Source organism: Rhinolophus sinicus, chromosome 13 (genome assembly GCF_057876585.1).
Source record: "Rhinolophus sinicus isolate RSI-liver-muscle chromosome 13, RSI-T2T, whole genome shotgun sequence".
NCBI classification, from domain to species: domain Eukaryota; kingdom Metazoa; phylum Chordata; class Mammalia; order Chiroptera; family Rhinolophidae; genus Rhinolophus; species Rhinolophus sinicus.
Window position 1 is genome coordinate 41,991,882 of NC_142513.1, and position 22,457 is coordinate 42,014,338.

At 38.7% G+C, this 22,457-nt stretch overlaps 1 protein-coding gene across 2 annotated transcripts in view; it reads left to right on the forward strand.

Annotated features, from left to right (window-relative positions):
• The first annotated feature begins 398 nt into the window (after positions 1-398).
• The window catches only part of XRN2 (5'-3' exoribonuclease 2), an 85,794-nt gene continuing 63,735 nt past the window's right edge, over positions 399-22,457 (forward strand). For both annotated transcript variants that reach the window (XM_019717479.3, XM_074318004.2), the window contains exons 1-4: positions 399-575; positions 18,740-18,867; positions 18,952-19,063; positions 20,955-21,066. In XM_019717479.3, coding sequence (XP_019573038.3) covers positions 501-575; positions 18,740-18,867; positions 18,952-19,063; positions 20,955-21,066 — 427 coding nt within the window. In that variant the 5' untranslated portion in view covers positions 399-500. The remainder of the gene's footprint in view (positions 576-18,739; positions 18,868-18,951; positions 19,064-20,954; positions 21,067-22,457) is intronic.

The following is a 22,457-nucleotide window of genomic DNA, read 5'->3' on the forward strand; positions in this document are numbered from 1 at the left end:
AATAACGAGTTAGTTTAAATGGCTTGATTCTACTCTGAATTGAGATGGGTGAGAAAGAGGTAATCAAACCCGCTAGGAAGAGGTACCCCAGAAGGCTGCGGAGCGCGGAGATTCCGTCCCAGGGGAGCCCGAGGGCTGGGGAAGCGAGATCCCAGGGGAGACGTGGCGAAGGTGAGCTCGACCTCGGGCTCGGAGAATGGCGCCACCAAGAGCGACCGTACCAAACAACACAGGCCGCAGCCCTCACCACACGCTACGCCGCCGAACCCCACCTCTGACAACAAATTCGGCCGCGCCTGGCCCCGCCCCGCTCGGTCGCGAGCGGCCTCAGCCGGTTTTGAGCCGCTTTCCCGGCTTCCCCGGCGGTGCTAGTGACATCACTTCCTGTCGCTGGCGCGCACGTGGGAGGAAGTGCCGGAGTCCGCTACCGCCGCTCCTGCCTGTTTCTCAGGTTACGTTCGTCCGCGGACCCGGCTGCTGCTTCCAGCTGGACCGCAGCTATGGGAGTCCCGGCGTTCTTTCGCTGGCTCAGCCGCAAATACCCGTCCATCATTGTCAACTGCGTGGAAGAGAAGGTGAGGGGCAGAGCCTGGACTGCCACGCTAGAAACTACGAGAGCGCCTGCTTGCCTAGGCCGCGGGCCTCCGGGCCAGCTGCCTGCCTAGGGCGCGGTGCCCGTCTGCGCCGCTCTGTCGGCCTCGCGGACAGCCGCGGTCCGACGCGCGGTAGGGCGCCGGCATTCTTCGGGGTTCCCGGACAGCGGCCTGGGCGGGGCTAGGGCCGAGCGGGATCTGAACGGCACGGGAGGCACTCCTCTCCTGCCCGCTTTTTCCCGGCCCGGGAGGCCCCGCCCACGGCTTTGTTTCCTCCGGGCACCGCGCAGTTTGGGTTTCGAAAGAGGTTGGGAGGTTGTTGGGCCACACTCCGCTGTTCCGTTCAGTTAGCTAGTTCGGGTTGCGCGGATGCTGATCCCAGCCTTTAACAACCTTGTAAAGTAACGGCAGCGAGTTTTTTGTTGTTTACTGGCCGTACCTGAAAGGTTTGCGCATAGTGTGAGAGACCGTTTGTTGCTGTTGTTAGATCCTGCGGTGAAAGCAGCGCTTTAAAAAGTCTAGGGCACGATAGAAGTCTGATCAGTGCCCATTCCTTAAGGTTCCCCGACTGCTGGATGGCATGCTCGTTGAAATTTTCAGAATTCCTGGATATACTTGAACGACGCTTTCTGTGGTTAGTTTGTTAATGTGTGTGTAGACTTATGGCCATTCTTGAGTTTTGTATTTATATTTTCCGTGATTCCGTCCAAGTTCGATTTTGTACTCTTAATTAGAATTTATGGATCGAGAAGGGTAAGAGCCACATCATGGTCCCCACCCCTTCGTTTTTTGAAGGAAGTGCCCGTCTGTCACTGTGAACGGATTTCTTTTGCTTAGGTTGGTTGGTGAGATACTGATTTTTGTTTTAGGCCCTATCCAAGGAGGGAGGAACCAAAAGCATTGTTTTGATGACATGAGATTTCCTTGCGTTTTTCTCAAAAATAAACTGTTTAACTCAATGCTCGTTTCCTTTGTTTTTAAAACTTTTATCAAACTTTATTAACTTTACTTGAATCGCATTCACATTTTTACTCTCCAGTGATAACCACTTTTAACTGTTTTGGTTCTTGCTCTAAATGTCATGCTTATATCTGAGTCCTTGGTTTTGAAGCTATCTGTTGAATTCTAGCTACGTTAAAAGAGGTTTTGGTCACTTAGGCAGCCCTGCCTCCCCTTCCCCGTCCTCCTAATAATAGTAAGTCACATCTTTATTTCTTCTGTTGGTCAACTTTGTAACTTTAAGTAATATGCTTTTCTTAAAAAAATTTCCTCTCATATATTTCACTTTCTGGGGTTAGGTATTATCTTTTCTAGCTCTGCTGCCCTTATTCCTCACCCCAAGCTTGTCAACTGTACTTTTGTCCTGTTGGCATCCAATACTAAATTGTTAGGGCTTTGGCTATACGGGTTTGTTTTAAAAGGTGAAAAATCAAATGGTATTGTTGATTATTGTCATTGTGCAGATGCAGTTTATGTACTGTGATTCTGCTTCTTGTGCTACTTTTGCCTTTTTCTTGGTGTTACCTTTCTTTTTACATGACTCCCCTTCCAAACCATATTTTATCAGATATTCTCTCAAATCCTCTTTTCTTCTTAGAGACTCCTTGAGGTCTTTATTTCTGTTCTGTCACACCTGGGTTTTAGGCTTTCTGGAAAGCTTCGTGAGATTTTTGAAAATCCCTTTCCGCAGTTGGAGGTACTGTTTTCTAATCATGATCTTTCTGGGCTTAAATCCTTCCTTGGTTTTTCTTCTCAGTTGAATTCTCAAGGGATGCTGTGTGGGATGTGAGCTTTTGAGTCCATTCTACATTCATGTACACATGAACAGTCATTAGCTAAGCATAGAGTTTGAATTCGAAAATTAGTTTCCCTCAAAAGTTTGGAAGCATTATTTTTTTTGCTATTATCATCCAGTATTGTTGATGAGAAGTTGAATGTTAATGTGATTTATTTATTTAACCAACACTTAGGTGGTGTTTACCATATACCAAGCACTGTTCTAGGCACTTTACAATTATTAAATCTTTGTAACAACCACATGACATTATTATTATTCTTGTGTTATTATTGAGAAAACTGAAACACAGAGGGGTTAAGTAATGTACTCAAGGTCATTCGGCTAATACATGTTAGAGCTAGTGTCAAATCCAGGAAGAACATGCTCTTAATTTCTATGTTCTGATTTCATTCTTTTGTAGTTGATCCATTTTTCTAATTTTAAAGAGATCTTTATCCTTGGTAGTGTAAGCTTTCATGATTTTGTATTTAAGTGTAGATTTTTAAAATTTAAATTTATTTATTTATTTTTAAAAGATTTTATTAGGGAAGGGGGACAGGACTTTATTGGGGAACCGTGTGTACTTGCAGGACTTTTTCCAAGTCAAGTTGTTGTCCTTTCAATCTTGGTTGTGGAGGTCGCTGCTCAGCTCCAGGTCCAGTTGCCGTTGTTAGTTGCAGGGGGCGCAGCCCACCATCCCTTGCCAAACTGCAGGAGTTGAACCTGCATCCTTGTGGTTGAGAGCCCACTGGCCCATGTGGGAATCGAACCGGCAGCCTTCAGCGTTAGGAGCATGGAGCTCCAACCGCCTGAGCCACCAGGCTGGACCCTAAAATTTAAATTCACTTACATCAGTACTTTGCTGACTCTCTGAGAGTTTGGAGACCTGTCTTCTTTAGTTGTAGGGAATGTTCTTTGATTATTTTATGTATTTTTTTACCTCCTTTTTTTCTGCCCTCTCTGAACTCTGGATTCTGGTCCTCCTAAATTGATTTATTTTTCTTTTTTCTCTCTGTTCTCTCTCCCCAAACCCACTTCTTTCCCTTTCCCAGCTTGATTGGGGTATAATTGACCTACAATAAATTGCACATATTTAAAGTGTACAATTTAATACATTCAGTGTATGTGTATATTCATGAGAACATTACCACAGTCAAGATAATGAATATCGCCGGTAAAACATTCATCCTGCCCCTTTCTTATTTCTTTCTAACACCTCTTCCTGCTACCTATCTTTAGTCAACCACTGATTTATTTCTGATTCTATAAATACGTTTTTATTTTCTACAATTTTATGTAAACGAATTATACAATATTATTTTTAACTTTGCTCACTTTTCATTCAATTTTGAAATTTATCCACGTTGTTACATATATTAGTACTTCATTTCTTTCAATTTGTGAATAGTATTCTATGTTGCACATATGCATATATCACATTTCGTTTATTCGTTTACCAGATTGACGAAAATTTGGATTGTTTCCCAGTTTTTGGCTATTTTTTAAAAAAAAAAAAACTATGAACATTAGTGTACATCTTTGTGTGTACATATGCTTTCATTTCTTTAGAGAAAATACATAAGTGTGAAATGGTTGAATTGTATGGTAAGTGTGTGTGATTATTTAAAAAGAAAAACTTGCCAGATTGTTTTCCTGTTTTCCGAAGTGGTTGTGCCATTTTACATTGCCCCCAGCAGTGTATTAGAGTTCTAGTTGATCCACTTCCTTGTCAACACTTAGTATGGTTAGCCTTTTTAGTTTAGCCATTCCAGTGTAGTGTCGTGGTTTTACTTACTGTGTTTCCCTGAAAATAAGACCTGGCTGGACAGTCAGCTCTAATGCATCTTTTGGAGCAAAAATTAATATGAGACCTGGTATTATATTATATAAGACCCGGTCTTATAGTAAAATATAGTAATTTTTGCTCCAAAAGATGTATTAAGAGCTGATTTTCCAGCTTAGGTCTTATTTTCGGGGAAACAGTGTAGCATTTCTCTAGTGACAAATGATGTTGAGCATCTTTTGGGCTTTTTATTTGTCTTCCATGTATCTTCTTGAGTGAGGTGTCTCCTCAGATCATTTGCCCATTTTTTTTTTCTATGTTCCTTCCCCAATAAATCGTGGCTTCCATCCACCGACATTAATCACTTTGAAGTGGCCTGAGAATTTATTTAATGTCACTGCTTAATCACTTTATTAAATGTCACTGCTCCTAAATGTGAATATTTGCTTTTTATCTCATCTCTGACATCTTCCATAGTTCCTTAATTGGAGAACCCCAACTCTTTTTCAAAAGAATATGAGTGTGTCACTGTGCATCCTATTCGCCATCCCGTGCAGTAAACATCAAATGGTACATTCCAAGATACAGCAGAAAAACCATTCTCTCTGCCATCTCCCATTTGATCTTATTGTTTGAAATCCTATCATAGGAAGTTACTGCTATAAACTAAGTATGGCCCTCTCCAAAATCCCTCCCTTATAAGGGATAACAATATTTCAACTTTTTTAAAAAATTAAATTTATTGTTGTGACAATGGTTAGTAAAATTACATAGGTTGCAAGTATACGTTTCTATATACATCATCTATATATTGCATTATGTGCTCACCACCCAGAGTCATTTCTCCTGTCACGATATATTTGACACCTTTTACCCTCATCTACCACCCTCTCCTCCCCCCTTACTCTCTGGTAACTACTAAACTGTTGTCTGTGTCCATGAGTTTTTGTTTCTTTGTCTTGTTCCTTTGTTGCTTTCAGTTTTATATCCCATGTATGAGTGAAGTCATATGGTTCTTGACTTTTTCTATCTGATTTATTTGACAGCATAAAAATCTCAAGATCTATCCATGTTGTCACAAATGGCAGTATTTCATTTTTTCTTATGCTTTTGCCCATTTTTAAGCTGGGTTTTATTGAACTGTATGTTACATATTAAGATACCTTTTGCAAGTATTTTTTCTTAACTTGTGGTTTGCCTTTTTACTTCTTAGTGCAAAGAAGAGCAAAATTTTTTAATTTTAATGAAGTCTGATTTATTTTGTCTTTTATATTCCTGCTTTATGTGTTGTATTTAAGAAATCTTTGCCAAAGCCAAGGTCACTAAGATTTTCTTTTGTGTTTTCTTAGAGGTATTTTAGTTCATCCTATGGTTCCTGTTTTTAGTTTTTTAATATGGTGAATTACTTTACATATTACATAGATTTTTAAATGTTGAACCCACCTTGTATTTTTTGGGTAAATCCCAATTGATTATAGTGTATTATTTTTATATACTGTTGGATTCAATTTGGTAACGTTTTCTTGAAAATTTTTACATTTATGTTGAGAGAGGATATTTGTCTATGGTATTCCTGTAATATCTTTGTTTAGTTTTGGTATCAGTAATGTTGACCTCACCTTGAGTTTCAGTTTTTGACCCTCTTCAGTTTTCTGAGTTTGGATAGAATTGGTTTTATTTCTTCCTTCAGTATTTAATAGAATTCACCAGTGAAGACATCTGGACATGAAATTCAGGGGGAAGGATTTTAGCTATAAATTCACCTCCTTCAGTAGACATAGAGCTATTCAGATTATCTGTGTCCTTTTTAATGACCTTTTGTAGTTTATATCTTTCACAAGTTTTGTTTGTTTCATCTAAGTAGTCAAATTTGTTGACAAAGTTGTTTATAGTATTTTATTACTATTCTTTTAATATTAATAGAAAATACAGTGACGTCATCTCTCTCATTCCTGACACTAATTTTGTCTTTTCTCTTTTGTTTGTTATGTATATTTTCCATTATCAGTCTAGCTAGACTGATCTCAAAGAACTTTGATTTTTCTCTATTTTTGTTTTGTCTTGTTTTCTTTTTCATTGATTTCTGCTGTTATTTATTTCTTATGTTCACTTTTAGTTTAGCTTGTTTCTTCTTGTTTTTTAATCTGAAAGCTGAGGTCATTGCTTTGGTACATTGCTGCTTCTTTGAGTGCCATAAACTGCCTTCTAGGTACTGTTTCAGCTACATGCCACATATATTGACATGTTGTGTTTTCATTTTCATTCAGTAACAAATATGGGGAAGGGGTACAGCACTTTATTGGGGAACAGTGTGTACTTCCAGGACTTTTTTCCAAGTCAAGTTGTTGTCCTTTCAATCTTAGTTGTGGAGGGTGCAGCTCAGCTCCAGGTCCAGTTGCCGTTGCTAGTTGCAGGGGGCGCAGCCCACCATCCCTTGTGGGAGTCGAACCGCAACCTTGTGGTTGAGAGGATGCGCTCCAACCAACTGAGCCATCCGGGAGCTCAGCGGCAGCTCAGCTCAAGGTGCTGTGTTCAATCTTAGTTGCAGGGGGCGCAGCCCACCATCCCTTGCATAACTCGAGGCATTGAACTGGCAGCCTTGTGGTTGAGAGCCCACTGGCCCATGTGGGAATCGAACTGGCAGCCTTCGGAGTTAGGAGCATGGAGCTCCAACCGCCTGAGCCACCGGGCCAGCCCCAACAAATACTTTCTAATTAACTTCTTCTTTGGCCCATTGGTTAATTAAAGGAGTGTTCTATAATTTTCAAATATTTTGGGGATTTTTCAGACTTTTTTTTCTGTGATTGATACCTAATTTAGTTCCCTTGTCAGAGAACATACCTTGCTTAATTTGAATCTTTTTAAAACTTACCTGATTTATTTTATGGTCCAGGATATAGTCTTGGTAAATGTCTCCTTTTGACCTGAAAAAGATGCAAGTTCTGTTTTTGTGTAGAATGTTCTATAAACGTCACTACGCTAGTTGATAGAATATGGAAGACTTGAACAGTACTTACTGATTTTCTGTCCCCTTGTTCTATCAGTTATTGATGGGTATGTGGGAGTCTATTATAGTAGTTTGGGTTTGTCTGTTTCTTCTTTCAGTTGTTTTGGTTTTTGCTCCTTGCATTTTGAAGCTCTCTTATTAGATGTGTGAACACTTAGGAGTGTTTTGTCTTCTTAATGAATGTACATTTTATCATTATGAAATGACTTTATCCCTGGTAATCTTTGCTCTGAAATTTACTTTGTCCAATATTAGTATATCCAAATCTCTTGCCTAGTGTTAGCATGGTCTATTTTCATCTATATACTTCTAGCCTGTGTCTTTATAGTCAAAGTATTGGGGTGTTTTTTGTTTGTTTGGTTTTTTTTGGTAGGCAACATACAGTTGGGTTTTGCTTTTTTATATGTACAATTTGGTGATCTCTGCCCTTTTTTGTGGCAAAATATACATAATGTAAAATTTGTCATTTTAATTGTAGAATTCAGTGGCATTAAGTACATTCACAATATGTGAAAACATCACCATTATTCATTTCTAGAACTTTTACATTTATCCCAAGTAGAAACTCTGTACCCATTAAACAATAATTCTCTGTTTTCCCTTCCCCCGTACTTTCTGTCTTAGGAATTTGCCTATTCTAGGTACCTAATACAGAGGGTGCAAAAAAAATGTATGCACATTTTAAGAAAGGAAAAAGCTGTATTAAAATTGTAATAAATATACCAATAACAAAAGATGAATACAAGTCATGTGTATACATTTTTTTGGCATCCCCAGTATAAGTGGAATCATATAATATTTGTCATTTTGGTCTGGCTTATTTCACATAGCATAATGTTTTTAAGATTCATCAATGTTTAGCATGTTTCAGAGTTTCATTCCTTTTTAAAGCTGAATAATGTTATATGCATATATCACATTTTGTTTGGACACTTTGGTTATTTTTACTTTTTGGCTATTGTGAATAATATTGCTATGAACACCAGATCAGTGCTTTGGGTATGTACTGATGACCGGTCCATTCTTTTACTTCTTTTGTGTGTATACGTATGAGTGGAATTGCTGGATCATATGGTAATTCTGTGTTTACTTTTTTGAGGAACTGCCAAACTGTTTTCCCCGTCTCTCCCTTGTAATTGGGGCATTTAGAACATGTAATTTGATTATCAATATGGTGAGATTGAAATCTGAGGTATTACTATTTGTTTCCTTCTGTGTCTCATCTGTTCTTTGTTTCCATTTTCCAGTTCTTCTGATTCTAGTGGATTGAGTGTTTTTTATGATCCTACTTTATCTCTTTTTTGCTTTTTTAACTAGTTTTAATTCATTCAACCATCAATTCCTTCACTCTGTGTTCTTGGCTCATACAGTCTTCCATTTATTCATTAGCTTTCTAATCTTGGAAAATGACTTAAACTCTTCTAAACTCAAAAGAACTGGAGCTTCTTGCATTGCACTGCTCTGCTCCCTAGTCTCTATTCTCTGGTCATCTCTGTATGAGAGTTGAAATAAGGCAGAGTGTCACTTTGTTTGACATAAGCTGGTAATGTGCGTGTTGGCGGACACAACTCTTTTACTGTTGTGCTAATGTTTGTGAATGACCTCGAGAAAGCCACAAATATTGATTTGGAGGTTACAAAAAAATTTCCGTGAATAGGTGAATTCTCAAATCTGGAATTTGTGAATAATGACTGTCAGGTGTATATGTACTATATAGGGTGCTTGTGTGGATTAAATCAATATGAATACAAGTTAAGTGCTTCCAACAGTGCCTTGCACAGAAGCACTTGATACTTCAGAATGTTATTTGGTAGGTTAATTTTCAGTAGTTTATCTATCCAAGTAAAAGTGGGAATGTTTTTGTATCTAACTCTTGGTATCATTGGATAGTGTAGAGTTGTGCTGTTTTCATGTAGTGAAATCCGGGTTTCCTACCCCGATTTTTTTCTCTCACCCTTCTATTTAACTGAGTGTTGTTTTTTTAATGACAGGCACTGCTCTAAGGGCAGGGAGTATAATAATAACCGGGGATGGAGTGGGGAGTGTTGGTCTCTGACCCTACATTTTATTTTATTCAACATGGTATATTTTTAAAGCTGGCTATTTTTTGGCAGTTTTATTGAGATATGATTCACATACCATACAATTCACCCATTTAAAGTCTATAATTCTTTTTTTTTTTATTTCTGTATGTTCACAGATGTATACAACCATCACCACAGTCAATTTTAGAACATTTTCATCACCTAGGAAAGAAACTTGTACCCTTTAGCTATCATTCCTTTATCCTCTGTCCCTATTTCCTCCATCCCTAAGCAACCACTAATCTACTTTCTGTCTCTATAGATTTCCCTATTCTGACTCTCATGAATGGAATCATATAGCATATGGGTTTTTTTATCTGGCTTCTTTCACTTGAAAACATTTTATTTTCACGGTTACATCTATATTGTAGCCTGTATCAGTACTTCTTTTTTTTTTAATGACCAAATAATGTTTCATTATATGGATATACCATTTTTTGTTTATGCATTTGTGTATCCATGGCTATTTGGGTAGTTTCTACCTTTTGACTATTATGAATAATGCTGCTACATTTATGTACAAGTTTCTGTGTGGACATGTTTTCATTTTAGTGCGTATATGCCTAGGAGTGGAATTGCTGGGTCACATGGTAACTATGTTTAATTGTTTGAGGAATTGCCAGACTGTTTTCCAAAGTGACTGCAACATTTTACCTTCCCACCAGCAGTATTTGAGGGTTCCAGTTTCTCTACACAATTGCTAACATTTATTATCAGACGTTTTTATTTTAGTCATCCTATTGCCCATGCAGTGGTAGCTCACTGGTTTTGATTTGCGTTTCTCTCATGGCTAATGATACTGAGCATCTTTTCATGTGCTTATTAGCTATTTGTGTTATCTTCTTTGGAGAAATGTCTTTTCAGATTCTTTGCCTATTTTTAAATTGGGTTGTCTTTTTATTATTGAATTGTGAGCGTTTTATATACATGGAGTACAAGTCCTTTATTAGATACATGACTTGCAAGTTTGTTTTTTTTGCCATTCTGGATAATCTTTCCACTTTCTTGACAGTGTCATTTGAAACAAAAGTTCTTAATTTTGATGAAGTCTAATTTATTTTTTTGTTGCTTGTGCTTTTGGTGTCCATTGCTAAATTTATACCTGTGTTTTCTTCAAAAAGTTTAACAGTTTAAGCTCTTAAATTCAGTCATATGATCATCTATTTTGAATAAACTGTTACTTATGGTGTAAGGTTAGAGGCTAACTTTATTCTTTTGGGTGTACCGCTCCAATTTTCACAGTACCATTTGTTGAAAACTTTTCTTTCCTCATTGAATGGCCTCGGTAACCTTGTCAAAAATCAGTTGACCATAGGTGTATGGGTTTATTTCTGGTCTTTTAGTTCTGTTCATTGATCTGTATGTTTATCCTTGTATCAGTACCACACTGTTTTGATTACTGTTGCAATGTTGTAAGTTTTGAAATTGGAAAGTATGTCTTCCTGTTTAGTCTTCTTTTTCAGGATTATTTTATCAATTCTGGCTCCCTTGCAATTCCATATGAATTTTTGAATCAGCTTCAGAGTGTAGGTTTTGCATTTTCTTGGTTAATTATTTTAATTATTTATTCCTGTTTTTAGGATACAACTTAATTTTCTTAATTTTATTTTTGGATTGTTCATAGCAAGAAATTAAATTTTTTTTATATTGATCTTGTATCCTGCAACCTTGGGGAACTCATATTCTAATAGAATTACTTAGGATTTTCTACATACCGTGTTTCCCTGAAAAGGAGACCTACCTAGCCAGACAATCAGCTCTGATGCATCTTTTGGAGCAAAAAGTAATGTAAGACCCAGTATTACATTACATTAATCATATTGTATTACATTACATTATTATATTATACCTGGTCTTAAAGTAAAATAAGGCCAAGTCTTATATTAATTTTTGCTCCAAAAGATGCGTTAGAGCTGATGGTCCAGCTAGGTCTTATTTTTGGGGAAAGATGGTATAAGGTCATGTCAAGCAAAATAGAGATAGTTTCACTTTCTCCATTCTGATATGGATGCTTCTTCTTTCTTTCTTTTTTCTTTTTTCTTTCTTTCTTTCTTTTTTTTTTTTTTTTGCTTCATTGACTTGGCTAGAATCTCCACTACGGGTTAGAATAAAAATAGCAAGAGTGGACATCCTTGTCTCATTCCTGATCTTAAAGGGAAACCATCCACTATGTCATCAAGTATATTAGCTGTTGTTTTTGTTTGTTTTTTTGTAGGTGCCCTTTACATTGAGGAACTACCCTTTTATTCCTAGTTTCTTTTCCTTAATCAGGAAAGGATGTTGGATTTTGTCAAATGCTTTTTCTACATCCATTGAGATGGTTGTGTGATTTTTGTTTTTCATTCTATTCTTCGAGTGTATCATTTTATTTGTTTTTTGGGTGTTAAACCAACTTTGCATCTCTAGGACAAATCCCACTGGTCGTGGTCATGGTATATAATTCTTTTTATACAGTGCTGGATTTAGTTAGTATTTTGTTGAGGACCTTTATATCCACATGTTGGAGAGAGATTAATTTGCACTTTTGTTTTCTTGTGACATCTTTGTCTGGTTTTGGTATCAGGGTAACATTGGCCTCATAATATGTGCTGGAAGATGTTTCTTCCTCTTGTGTTTTTTAGAAGATTTGTGAAGAATTGGTGTTAATTTTTTCTTAAATGTTTAGTAGAATTTAATAGTGACATCATCTAAGCCTGGAATTTTCTATGTGGGTAGTTTTTTGATTACCACTTCAGTCTCTTTACTTTTTGCAGTTTTATTCAGATTATCTCTTGAGTCTTTAGTTTGTGTCTTTCTAGTAATTTGTCTATTTCATCTAAGTAGCTAATTTGTTGGTGTACTATTATTCCTAGTGTTTTTTTGTAATCCTGTTTCTGTAAGGTTGGCAGTAATGTCCTCTCTTTTGTTTCTGATTCTAGTAACTTGAATCTTTTCTTTGTCAAACTGACCAAAGATTGGTCAGCATTTTCAAAGAACCAGATTTTGGTTTCATAGACTTTTTTTTATTATCTGTTTTATTAATTTGTTTTAATATTTGTTGTTTCCTTCCTTCTGCTTGGTTTAGTTCTAATTTTTCTAGTGTCTTAAGGTGGAAAGTTAGGTTTAAGGGAAATCTTAAACACCAAGTTCTTTAATTTGGTGTCTGACTTCCAACTGTAGAAACTCTTGTTCCAGTGGAACCTAAGGCATGATTCATGATTTTTCTATGGCTACTGTTAAGTACTATGCAGGCTTAAACAAAAATGCATCTACTTAGCTATTAGTAATAGTAGTGGTGTCTGCCTCATGTTTGAGGAGCCAGAAAGCCTTATAAATTTGACTTGAAAGGTAGGTTGATGTGAAATTCATTTGGGGTGCTTTACTTCAAAACCTGGGGAGTTTTTAATTAATTTATGTTTTGTTAGTTTCAGGTGCATAAAGCAACGTAGTAGACATTCCAACCCCTCATAACGTGATAACCCACCCCCCAAACAACTACCCATCTGATATCTTGTATAGCTGTTACAGTATCATCAACTATCTTCCCTATGTTGTACTCCACATCCCGTGACTATGTATTTAGTTATAGTTGACATTCAATATTATTCTACTTCAGCTCTTCAGGTGTATAGTGCATTGGTCAGGCATCTACACAGTCTATGACGTGATCCCCCGATAAGTCCAGTGCCCATCTGGCATCTTACATGATCTTTACAACATTGTTGATTATATTCCCAATACTGTATTAACTACCAATTTGTATTTCTTATTGCCTTCACCTTTTTCACCCTGCCCCCAACCCCATTCCCATCTATCACCCTGATAGATCTAACACCTATCTGGCACCAACCTAGTTATTACAATATTATTGACTATATTCCTTATGCTATATCCTACATCCCCATGACTACTGTGTAGCAACCAATTTGTACTTCTTAATCCTTTCCCCTTTCACCTCTCCTTAACCCCCTCCCATCTTAAAGAAGTCCCTCTAAGATTTCTTGTAATACTGGTTTGGTGGTGATGAACTCCTTCAGCTTTTGCTTGTCTGGGAAGCTCCTTATCTGTCCTTCAATTCCAAGCGACAGCCTTGCTGGGTAGAGCAATCTTGGTTGTATGTTGTTGCTTTTCATCACTTGGAATATTTCCTGCCACTCCCATCTTGTCTGCAAAGTTTCTGTTGAGAAATCAGTTGACAGTCTTATGGGGGCGCCCTTGTAGGTAACTAACTGCTTTTCTCTTGCTGCTTTTAAGATTCTCTCTTTGTCTTTAAGCTTTGGCATTTTAATTATGATGTGTCTTGGTGTTGGTCTTTTTGGGCTTATCTTGTTTGTGCCTCTGCACTTTCTGGGCTTGTATATCAATTTCCTTCACCAGGTTAGGGAAGTTTTCAATCCTTATTTCTTCAAATAGGTTTTCAATTCCTTGCTCTTTCTCTTCTCCTTCTGGTACCCCTATAATGTGAATGTTAGTATGCTTGATATTGTCCCAGAGGCCCCTTAAACTCTCCTCAGTTTTTTGGTTTCTTTTTGCTGTTCTGATTGGGTGTTTTCTGCCACTTCTACATTGCTGATTGGATCCTCTGCTTTATCTAATCTGCTGTTAATTCCCTGTAATATAGTCTTCATTTTCATTATTGTATCCTTTATTTCTGACTGGTGCTTTTTTATGGTTTCCATCTCCATTTTGATGCTTCCTAGCTCTGTGTTGAAGTTCTCCCTGAGATCACTGAGCATTCTTATAACCAGTGTTTGGAACGCTGCATCTGATAATTTGCTTATCTCCATTTCGCTTAGTTCTTTCTCTGGAGCTTTCTTCTGTTCTTTTATTTGGGACATGTCTCTTTGTCTCCCCATTTTGGCTGCCTCCCTGTGTTTGTTTCTATGTGTTAGGTAGGGTTGCTATATCTTCTGGTCTTAGTAGAGTGGCCTTATGTAGTAGGTGTGCTGTGGGGTTTAGTGGTGCAGTCATTCTGGTGACCTGAGCCATGCACTCCAGGTGTGTCCCTTGTGTGGGTTGTGTGTGCTCCTTGGTGTTGAGCCTTGGTTGATAACTGCACATCAATGGGAGGGACTGACCCTTAGGCTCACTGGTTGTGAGGACTGACTGGCCTTGACTATAGTGGAATAGTTGTTGTGCAGGGGCTGGTCCTACAAAGCAGGATCTGTCTCAGCAGGACGTTGGTGCCTGCCCAATCTGTCCCTTGGGTGTATCATCCTTGGAGGGGGCTGGGTGGTGCTCCAGCTCATTTTGAAGCTGGACATTGGGGGTGCCAGCCCCAGGACCACCTTGGAGGGGATTCTACTTTGGCTGCTGCCCGTGCTGTGCTTGGAAGCACTGTGAGAGGCCAAGCCGTGAACCAAGGCCAGCTGCCACTAATGCCGGCTTAGGGCTGCTCAGCCAGAAGTACAGGACACACTCAAGCCAGATGCTGCTTGTCTGGGTTCTGCAAACCTTTGAGGGACCCTAGGAAAGTCTGCAGCTTGAGCCAAGGCAGGCGGTCTGCATGAAAACCCACTGAAAGCGACTTGGGTGTGCCTGAAAGTTGGGCAGGGCCGGGTCTCCAATCACCAGGGCATGAGGAACTAACAGCCCAGCCTCAGATATGGCAGCCACCTGTGTGCGCATTCCAGGAAGGGGGAGGGCTCAACAAGAAACAATGGCCTCTGCCAGCTCCCCCGTCCAGGGGAAGGCCACCTGTCCAGCCCCTGTCTCAAGCCAGACAACTCAATTCCCCACCATTTGTCCCTGCTGCCTTTCCAACTGCTCCCCCTGCGCTGGAGCTCAGAGCCAGTGATTCTGTCGGTGAGTTGATAAGTCCGTGCACAGGCCCTGGAAGAGGAGTGCCTGTGAGTGCAGCTGCACTGTCTCACTCAGTTATAATCTACACTGGTTTTCACAACCAGAAATTATGGGGACTTCTCTCCCCAGCATTGGAACCCTGGGCTGGGGTGGGACTGAGAGCTCTCTCTCCTCTAGGAGATGGGAGGACCCCCACAGCCGAAATAGCCCTCCCCATCTGTAATGGTCATACATGGGTGTGGGATCAGTCGGTTCTGCATCTCTGCTCTCCCTACCAGTCTTGAGTTGGCTTATTCTGCACGTCCTTAGTTGAAAGGCTTCAGTTCAGCTTGATTTTAGGCGGTTCTCAATAATAGTTGTTTTATAAATTAGTTGTAATTTTGATGTGGTTGTGAGAGAAGGTAAATACAGCATTTATCTCCTGTGCCATCTTGGTTGTCCTTTTGCTTTTTTTAAATACAGGCTCACTATTTTTGTATTTGTATACCATCTTTATTTTTTAAAATACCTTCTTTATCTTGATTCCTTGCCATTTTTATACACAAGTAGTGTAATTTTCCAACTGCTTGTTTGAGATATCTATATCTATATATCCTTTCTTTATTTCTATGAAGTGAGGGAGGAGTGGGCTACCTGCCAGGCTGCCAGCCCTGACTGCCAGTTTTCTGGGTAGGCATGCTCCCTGTTCCTCTGGGGAACTGCACTGCCAGCGTTACTGCACTGCCCTTCGTACTCAGCACCCATATTCTCTGGGAATGTCTTATCCACATGGAGTCCAAGGCGGGTAAGGGAAGAGCAGAGCGCAGGGATTGACCCACCCGGCTCTCCTGCTGCTGGAGTTGATGGATCATCCAGAGGCTGTCCCTTCACCACCCTCTCTGAGACTGGGGCCCTCTTGTATTCTCTCTCTTCTTGGCAGCAGAGCTCCTCTCTGCATGTTTTAGGCTGTGTGTTCTATCTTGTCAGATCTACTAGTTTTCCACATTTCAGGCATTTCTCATGATTTCTCAGCCACAGAGGGTTCTTGTTTTCCAGCACAGTTAACTCAGTTGTAGGTCTGTGTTTGTTTTCAGTCTTGTGGACTTGGGGTAGAAAGGGAAGGCTGCAGTGTGTGCTCAGTTTATCATCTGGAAAACACCCCAAATAGTGAAAAACTTGAAATGAATTGGTCTTAGGGTTCAGAGTGGCTTTCCTTTAAACTGCCCTTCGGCTGATTAAAGATCTGTCTTTAACCCAGCTCGAGACACACTGGCATTGTATTTGAGTGAGTTCCTTTGTTGAGAGCATCAAAATCTTCTCAAAGAATTTTGTAAAGTTAAATAATGTGTTGAGAGTGTGTGTGTGTGTGTGTGTGTGTGTGTGTGACTTCTTAAAGGACCCACCTTTCCTCTTTCCTCGTGCTATGCTTTCTAGGTAGTAGAAGTAGAAATCCTCATGCAGCTACACACAACATTCATTGAATAGCTACAGTGTGCCTAGTGCTGCACTATGCACTGAGACATAGGTTAGCAAGCCAGTGACCCCCAATTTTTATAAATAAAGGTTTATGGGAACCCAGCCATACCCATTCATGTCCATTTTGTTTATGGCTGTTTTTACTCTACAAAGGCAGATATGAGTCGTAACTGAAATCATGTGGCCAACAAGTCTAATACACTTATTTTCTGGTTTCCAGGGAGCATAAAGAAAGTAGGTCTTGATTCTCCTGAGTATGGTGTCCACTTGGTGTAGGAGAAAGGAAAATGTGGACTTTGGAGTGTAGAGGTTAGTTAGATGGTGAGGTAGAGGGCCTCCTCCCTTCATAGAGTTTGTTTTTGTTTAGGAGTCATCAAGTTATCTTCTTTGATAGAACCCAAAAATTGACCTGCTTTCCTTCCCATTAATCCCATTCACTGTTTTTGATCAAGCCTCTTTTTTCCTGATTCACAGCATGTACGTGTAGAGCCCTGTCTGGTAGCTTCTTTCTTACTTTGACCTTTTGATATCCGTTTCTCCCAGTTATAAATACGAATTGAAGCCCTGTCTCATTCCTTCTCTCTGTCAAAGATAACCACTGTTCTGACATTGGTATTTATCATTCCCTTGCTTTTCTCTATGCCTTGTATGTGTATTCATACATGAACAATAACTAATATTGTTTTGTCTACTTTATAACTTTCTATAAGTGGTATACTGTGTGTTTTATTCTGCAGCTTGCTTTTTTGGCTCAGCAATATGTTTGTGATTATCCTGCTCTATTTCTTTGAATATCATTTGTATCTGGCATTCCAGTATATGAACATACCATAGTTTAATTCACTCCGTGAGCTCTTTTTTTCCTAAGCTTTTTTTATTTTTTAAGTGTTATTGAGCTGTAATTTATATATCATAAAGTTCACCCATTTGAAGTATACATTTCAGTGATTTTTAGTATATATAGAGTTGTACAACAATTACCACTATCTAATTTTAGAACATTTTCATCACTCCCAAAAGAAATAATGTACACATTTGCAGTCACTTCCTATCTCCCTCACCCTTGCCCTGCCCTGAGATTGAGGCTAATCTATTTGTCTAGATTTATCTTCTGAAACATATAAATGGGGTCTTTTATGGTCTTTTGTGACTAGATTTCACTTAGCAGGATGTTTGTGAGGTTCATCCATGATGTAGCACATACATGATGAGCTTTTAAATTATTCAAAAAGTTTTACTATTACAAGTGATGCTTTGTATTTATTGGGGAACTGTTATTTTTAAAATGACTTCTAGTGTTAGGAATAGTAAAAATCTGATCTCATATTCTTATCATTTGCTGAAGCTCTGGAAGAAAAAAAAAAGGTATAATGTTCAATAAAGAAATACAACAGAGGGCCTCCAGGAGTGAGTAAGGCACAGTCCTTACCCTTTGAAGAACTCACAGTGTAGTTGGGTTAGAATGACAAATTAATTAGAAAACCATGGAAGTGCTTCAAGTGAATAAGCAAAATTCTGAGGAAATGCAGGATGAGCAGTTAGTTTTTTGGGAGATGTGTGAAAAGTGTTATAAAATGAGTGACATTCAATCTCAGTCATGGAAAATTATTTCAGGAAGTGGGTATTGGCTGGGAGGAAGGAGGAGAAGCAGTGTGCAAAGGCATGGAGAAATGAAACAGCGTTTTCAGGCAGCTTACAAGAGGAGGTGGCCTGATGGATATTGAGGCAGGATAGGAGACTAGTAAGGGTCCAGGCTCCTTAGTGTGTGCCTGCTATGGGGTACATTGGACAAATTAGGCAAGATTAAGCCACATTTGTATTTTAGAAAGACAACTGACAGCATTGAGGGTGGGCTGGCGACAGGAGAGTCTAGAGGTGGGGCAGTCCATATGAAGACTGTTCTAATCTTTTAGGTGAGAGATGATACACTGATGTTGACAATGGTAATGGGAATAAGAGGAGATGAAGTTGAGGGGCATTTTTAGATTAAATTGATAATGGGTGGTGAGGGAAAAGAATACTAAGATGATTCCCATGGTTTCTCACTTGAACAACTAAATGAATTGAGAATTTGATAAATATGCCCCACAAAATTAATTTGTTGAAAGCTATCACTTTCTATAGATGAAATATCTGTTTTAGTTTGCTTTAAGGAGTGAAATAACTTCTTATTTTATAATCCAACTCAGAACTAAGCCTGGGAAGCTTCAAATTTAGACTTGAACAATCAAACTACTACTAATTATCACTTCCTCATAGCCAAAAGAATGCAATGGTGTAAAGATTCCTGTTGATGCCAGTAAACCTAATCCAAATGATGTGGAGTTTGATAATCTGTATTTGGATATGAATGGAATCATCCATCCCTGTACTCATCCTGAAGACAAGTACGTAACCCGTTTTTGTCACGGATACCACAGGTTACAGAGGAGTACTGTATTGTATATTACATTGTTTGCTTGTTATTATAGACCAGCACCAAAAAATGAGGATGAAATGATGGTTGCAATTTTTGAGTACATTGACAGACTTTTCAATATTGTAAGACCAAGACGACTTCTCTACATGGCAATAGATGGTGTGGTAAGTGCTAAAATAATTAACTTAGAATCCTTCATTTTTGTTTTTGCTGTGCTCCCAGTGTCTAGAATGAAAGTCAGCTAAATAGTGAAAAATGTTGACTGTGGTAAATTTAAGAAAGAAAGCCTCATCCTTCAGTCCTTCATTCAAATATGGTTTGTGCCAGATACTGTGAGATGCTGGGGATATTGCTTTTGAAGGGTTTACCACTAAAGGGACAGAGACATAAGTAAACGAGTGAGGTTATTAATTAATTAATGGGCTTTATAACCCATGCGAGGTATTGAAGGAAGACGGAGTCAGTGCTACTCAGGAAGTTAAGAGACAGAGAGGAGGTGACTTCTGTCCTAATCGTTGAAGGATAAAGAAGAATTGGAGATTGGTGGGCAGTGGAGGGGAATGGATGGGACAGATGTAGGGAAGGAGGACCTTCCAGATTTCTCAGATGTGCCAGGTTAACACACTTCCATGCCTTTGACCACACTGACACATGGGCAACTGCAGGTGTTTTAGATTGGAAAGGGAAGTAGAGCAATGACTTGAGAAAGCCTTACCTGCCACACGAGGAGTTTGGATTTCATCCTATAGGCAGTGAGTAGTCATCAAAATGATTTAAGCGGGGAATAACTTGGTGACCTGTGATAACGGTACCAAGTAGCTTCTGTTATAAACGATCAGCAAACTACATATCAGGGTTTAAGGAAAAATAAGGTAAATCATAACCGTAAATTTATTTAGCCATATGCAAATAGATTTTCTTTCTTTTAGATTTAGTAACCCTAGTGACTAATGGAATGATTTTGAAAATCCAGAAAGTTTTGGGTCCAAGAAGGTTAACTTTTCTGTGGGGTTCTATTTACTCAGTGAAAAATCTTAGATGCCTGATAACTTGTTAAGTTGCAGTTAAAATAAAGAATACAGGGAACAGGAATATGTCTTATTTGTAGGATGTTCCAATTCACATTCTCGAAGGAAATCTTTAACTTTACTCCAGTGTGCCCTTACTGCTAGATCAAGCATAAAATGTGTGCAAATTTGGATGCATATGTACATGCATATGCCTATAACACATTTTTTTAAAGATATAAATGTACATCTTAGAACTTGGCATTTGTGATTAGGTGGTCTCATTTTATAGGAAAGGATGCTATTTAAAGAGAATACAAAATAACTTATTTTAGATGTAGATAGGATACTTCAGAGTCCCTTCCAACCACAAAACTCGGTTCAATAATTTCACAGCCTTACAGTCCAATTCACTTTGTTCAAACTTATCCAGCAATTTAAATTATATTTGGTTAGAGTGATTTAAAAGTACTTTTGGTTAAAACTTTGTTCCCTTTCTAACTGCTGTGCCTTACTATAGAGACAGAGTAGTAATTATGAGCCTCACTGTGGGAAATACAAAATAGAAGTGCCATACGTATCAAGAAGTAGCTTTCTGTTGCTTTTATGGGCTATTGTAAATCCCATTTGGAGACGGTCCTTCTTTTTAGACTTAGACATAGGGAAGTTCTTCCTGATCCTGGTTCTGTGCAAACTACTCGTTACACGCAGGCTGGGTCTTAGTAGAATGAGCTTTCCTTGTTGGGAAACGATAAACCAGTGGCACTGGTGTTAGGTTGTAGGCTCTGCAATGGTAAGTGTTGTGGCTTCATAGGATGTTTGTCCATTTGACGTGCTACTCACCCTCCTGAATGAGTTCAGCTTTTAGGTTCTTGGTCCAAATTAAGTTCTCTGGATCTACTGTCTGTGACAAAAGGATTGTTAGACATACTGTTTACTTTTTCTATCTTAGTGTACTATTTTTATCAGAACAACTGATTCAAAATAATGTACAGATTTAGTGAATATTTTGAATATTATTACTTGAATATGAAATACATGTTTTCAGGCACCGCGTGCTAAAATGAACCAACAGCGTTCAAGGAGGTTCAGAGCATCAAAAGAAGGAATGGAAGCAGCAGTAGAGAAGCAGCGAGTCAGGGAAGAAATATTGGCAAAAGGTAAAGAATATGTTTCTTGAAGTTAGACTTTTTACATGCTGTATGGAGAAGGGGATGGGGTGGCAGCTTTTTTTAAAGAATAGGTGAAGTTTTCATTTAACAAGGATCCCAGAATATCCAAGGAAAATTTATGTTCACTGTTGAGGAAAAGTAGTTCATGGACCCTTTACTCCCATTAATAAGCCTGTTCATTTCCACATCCTATAGTCAAAGGGAAACTTAGGAATAAAAGGAGGGAATTCTGGTAGGGAGGGCACATTGTCAATACCTTTTAAGGCGAGTGCAGCTCTTCCGCTAACTTTTATGTATCTATAAAATAGAAATACACTAGGATTGCTTCTTCTTTTTTCTATGAGGGGCTGTTAGAAAGCTACATTCCCGTAAACATTTTCCTCAAATAGTCTTGATGGCTTGCTTATTGCTTCCCCTTAGAACTCAGGTCTATATGAGGAGGCCTGGGATGATGAGATTCATATTTATAGGCTTTCATCAAGCCATGCACACTTTGAATATAGGCTGATGCAGCAGGTGCTGAGGCCGTGAGGTACCCAGAGTTTCCTCATTGCGGGGAGGGGTGGGGGTTAAATGGAATGAGGTAATCTTTGCAATTCCCCAAAGTCTTGAAATTCCTGATGGGTACATGGGTAGGAGTTGACTAAGTCTCAGGAGGAAGGTCAGGGGTCCTGATGCTCACTGGGACTGGTTCTCTCCCAAGATACCTTGTGGGTGAGATGGGGTGTGATTGTAACAGGATGATTTGTTGGGTGTTTTGTTACATAAGGCAATATGATAGATCAGGAAAACCTTATTTATTGGCTTTAGATATTGTACTTGGCAGTTGGAAAAAAAGATACCATAGTGTAATCAGCTCAGGCCAGCGATTATGATAAATTTTTATGTTATTTAATTTGATGGATGTATGCAAGTATATAGTTATTTAGTTGCAGCTTGTAATATTCTAAAACCTGTTTGTATTTATAACAGATTGTCTTTGATTTTGAGGATGTCTTTCTTGAAGATGTTATGGAATATATTTGTATCTTGAGAAAAAACTAATCAGTGATAGAGGAAAAAAAGGATTATTATTACCATCTAGCTGACAATTTTATTTATCAAATAAAGCTGTGATAAACTCAGCATTTTAATTTTGTTTTTCTAAGGCAGCTTTATCTTAAGAGCTTATGAAAATTAGAACCCCTACCCCGTGTGTGTGCGTGCGCTGCTGCTGCAGAAGGCATTGGGAAGCATGTCATAATTTTTATATTTTTATGTAATGGTATAGTATCTTTTGTGTATCATATGTTGTTTGACAGTCATGTTAAAGCTTCATTTAAATTTTGAGGGGAGGAATCTTATTTTCCTCCCAAAAGGGAGAACGTTGTTCCTCAAGT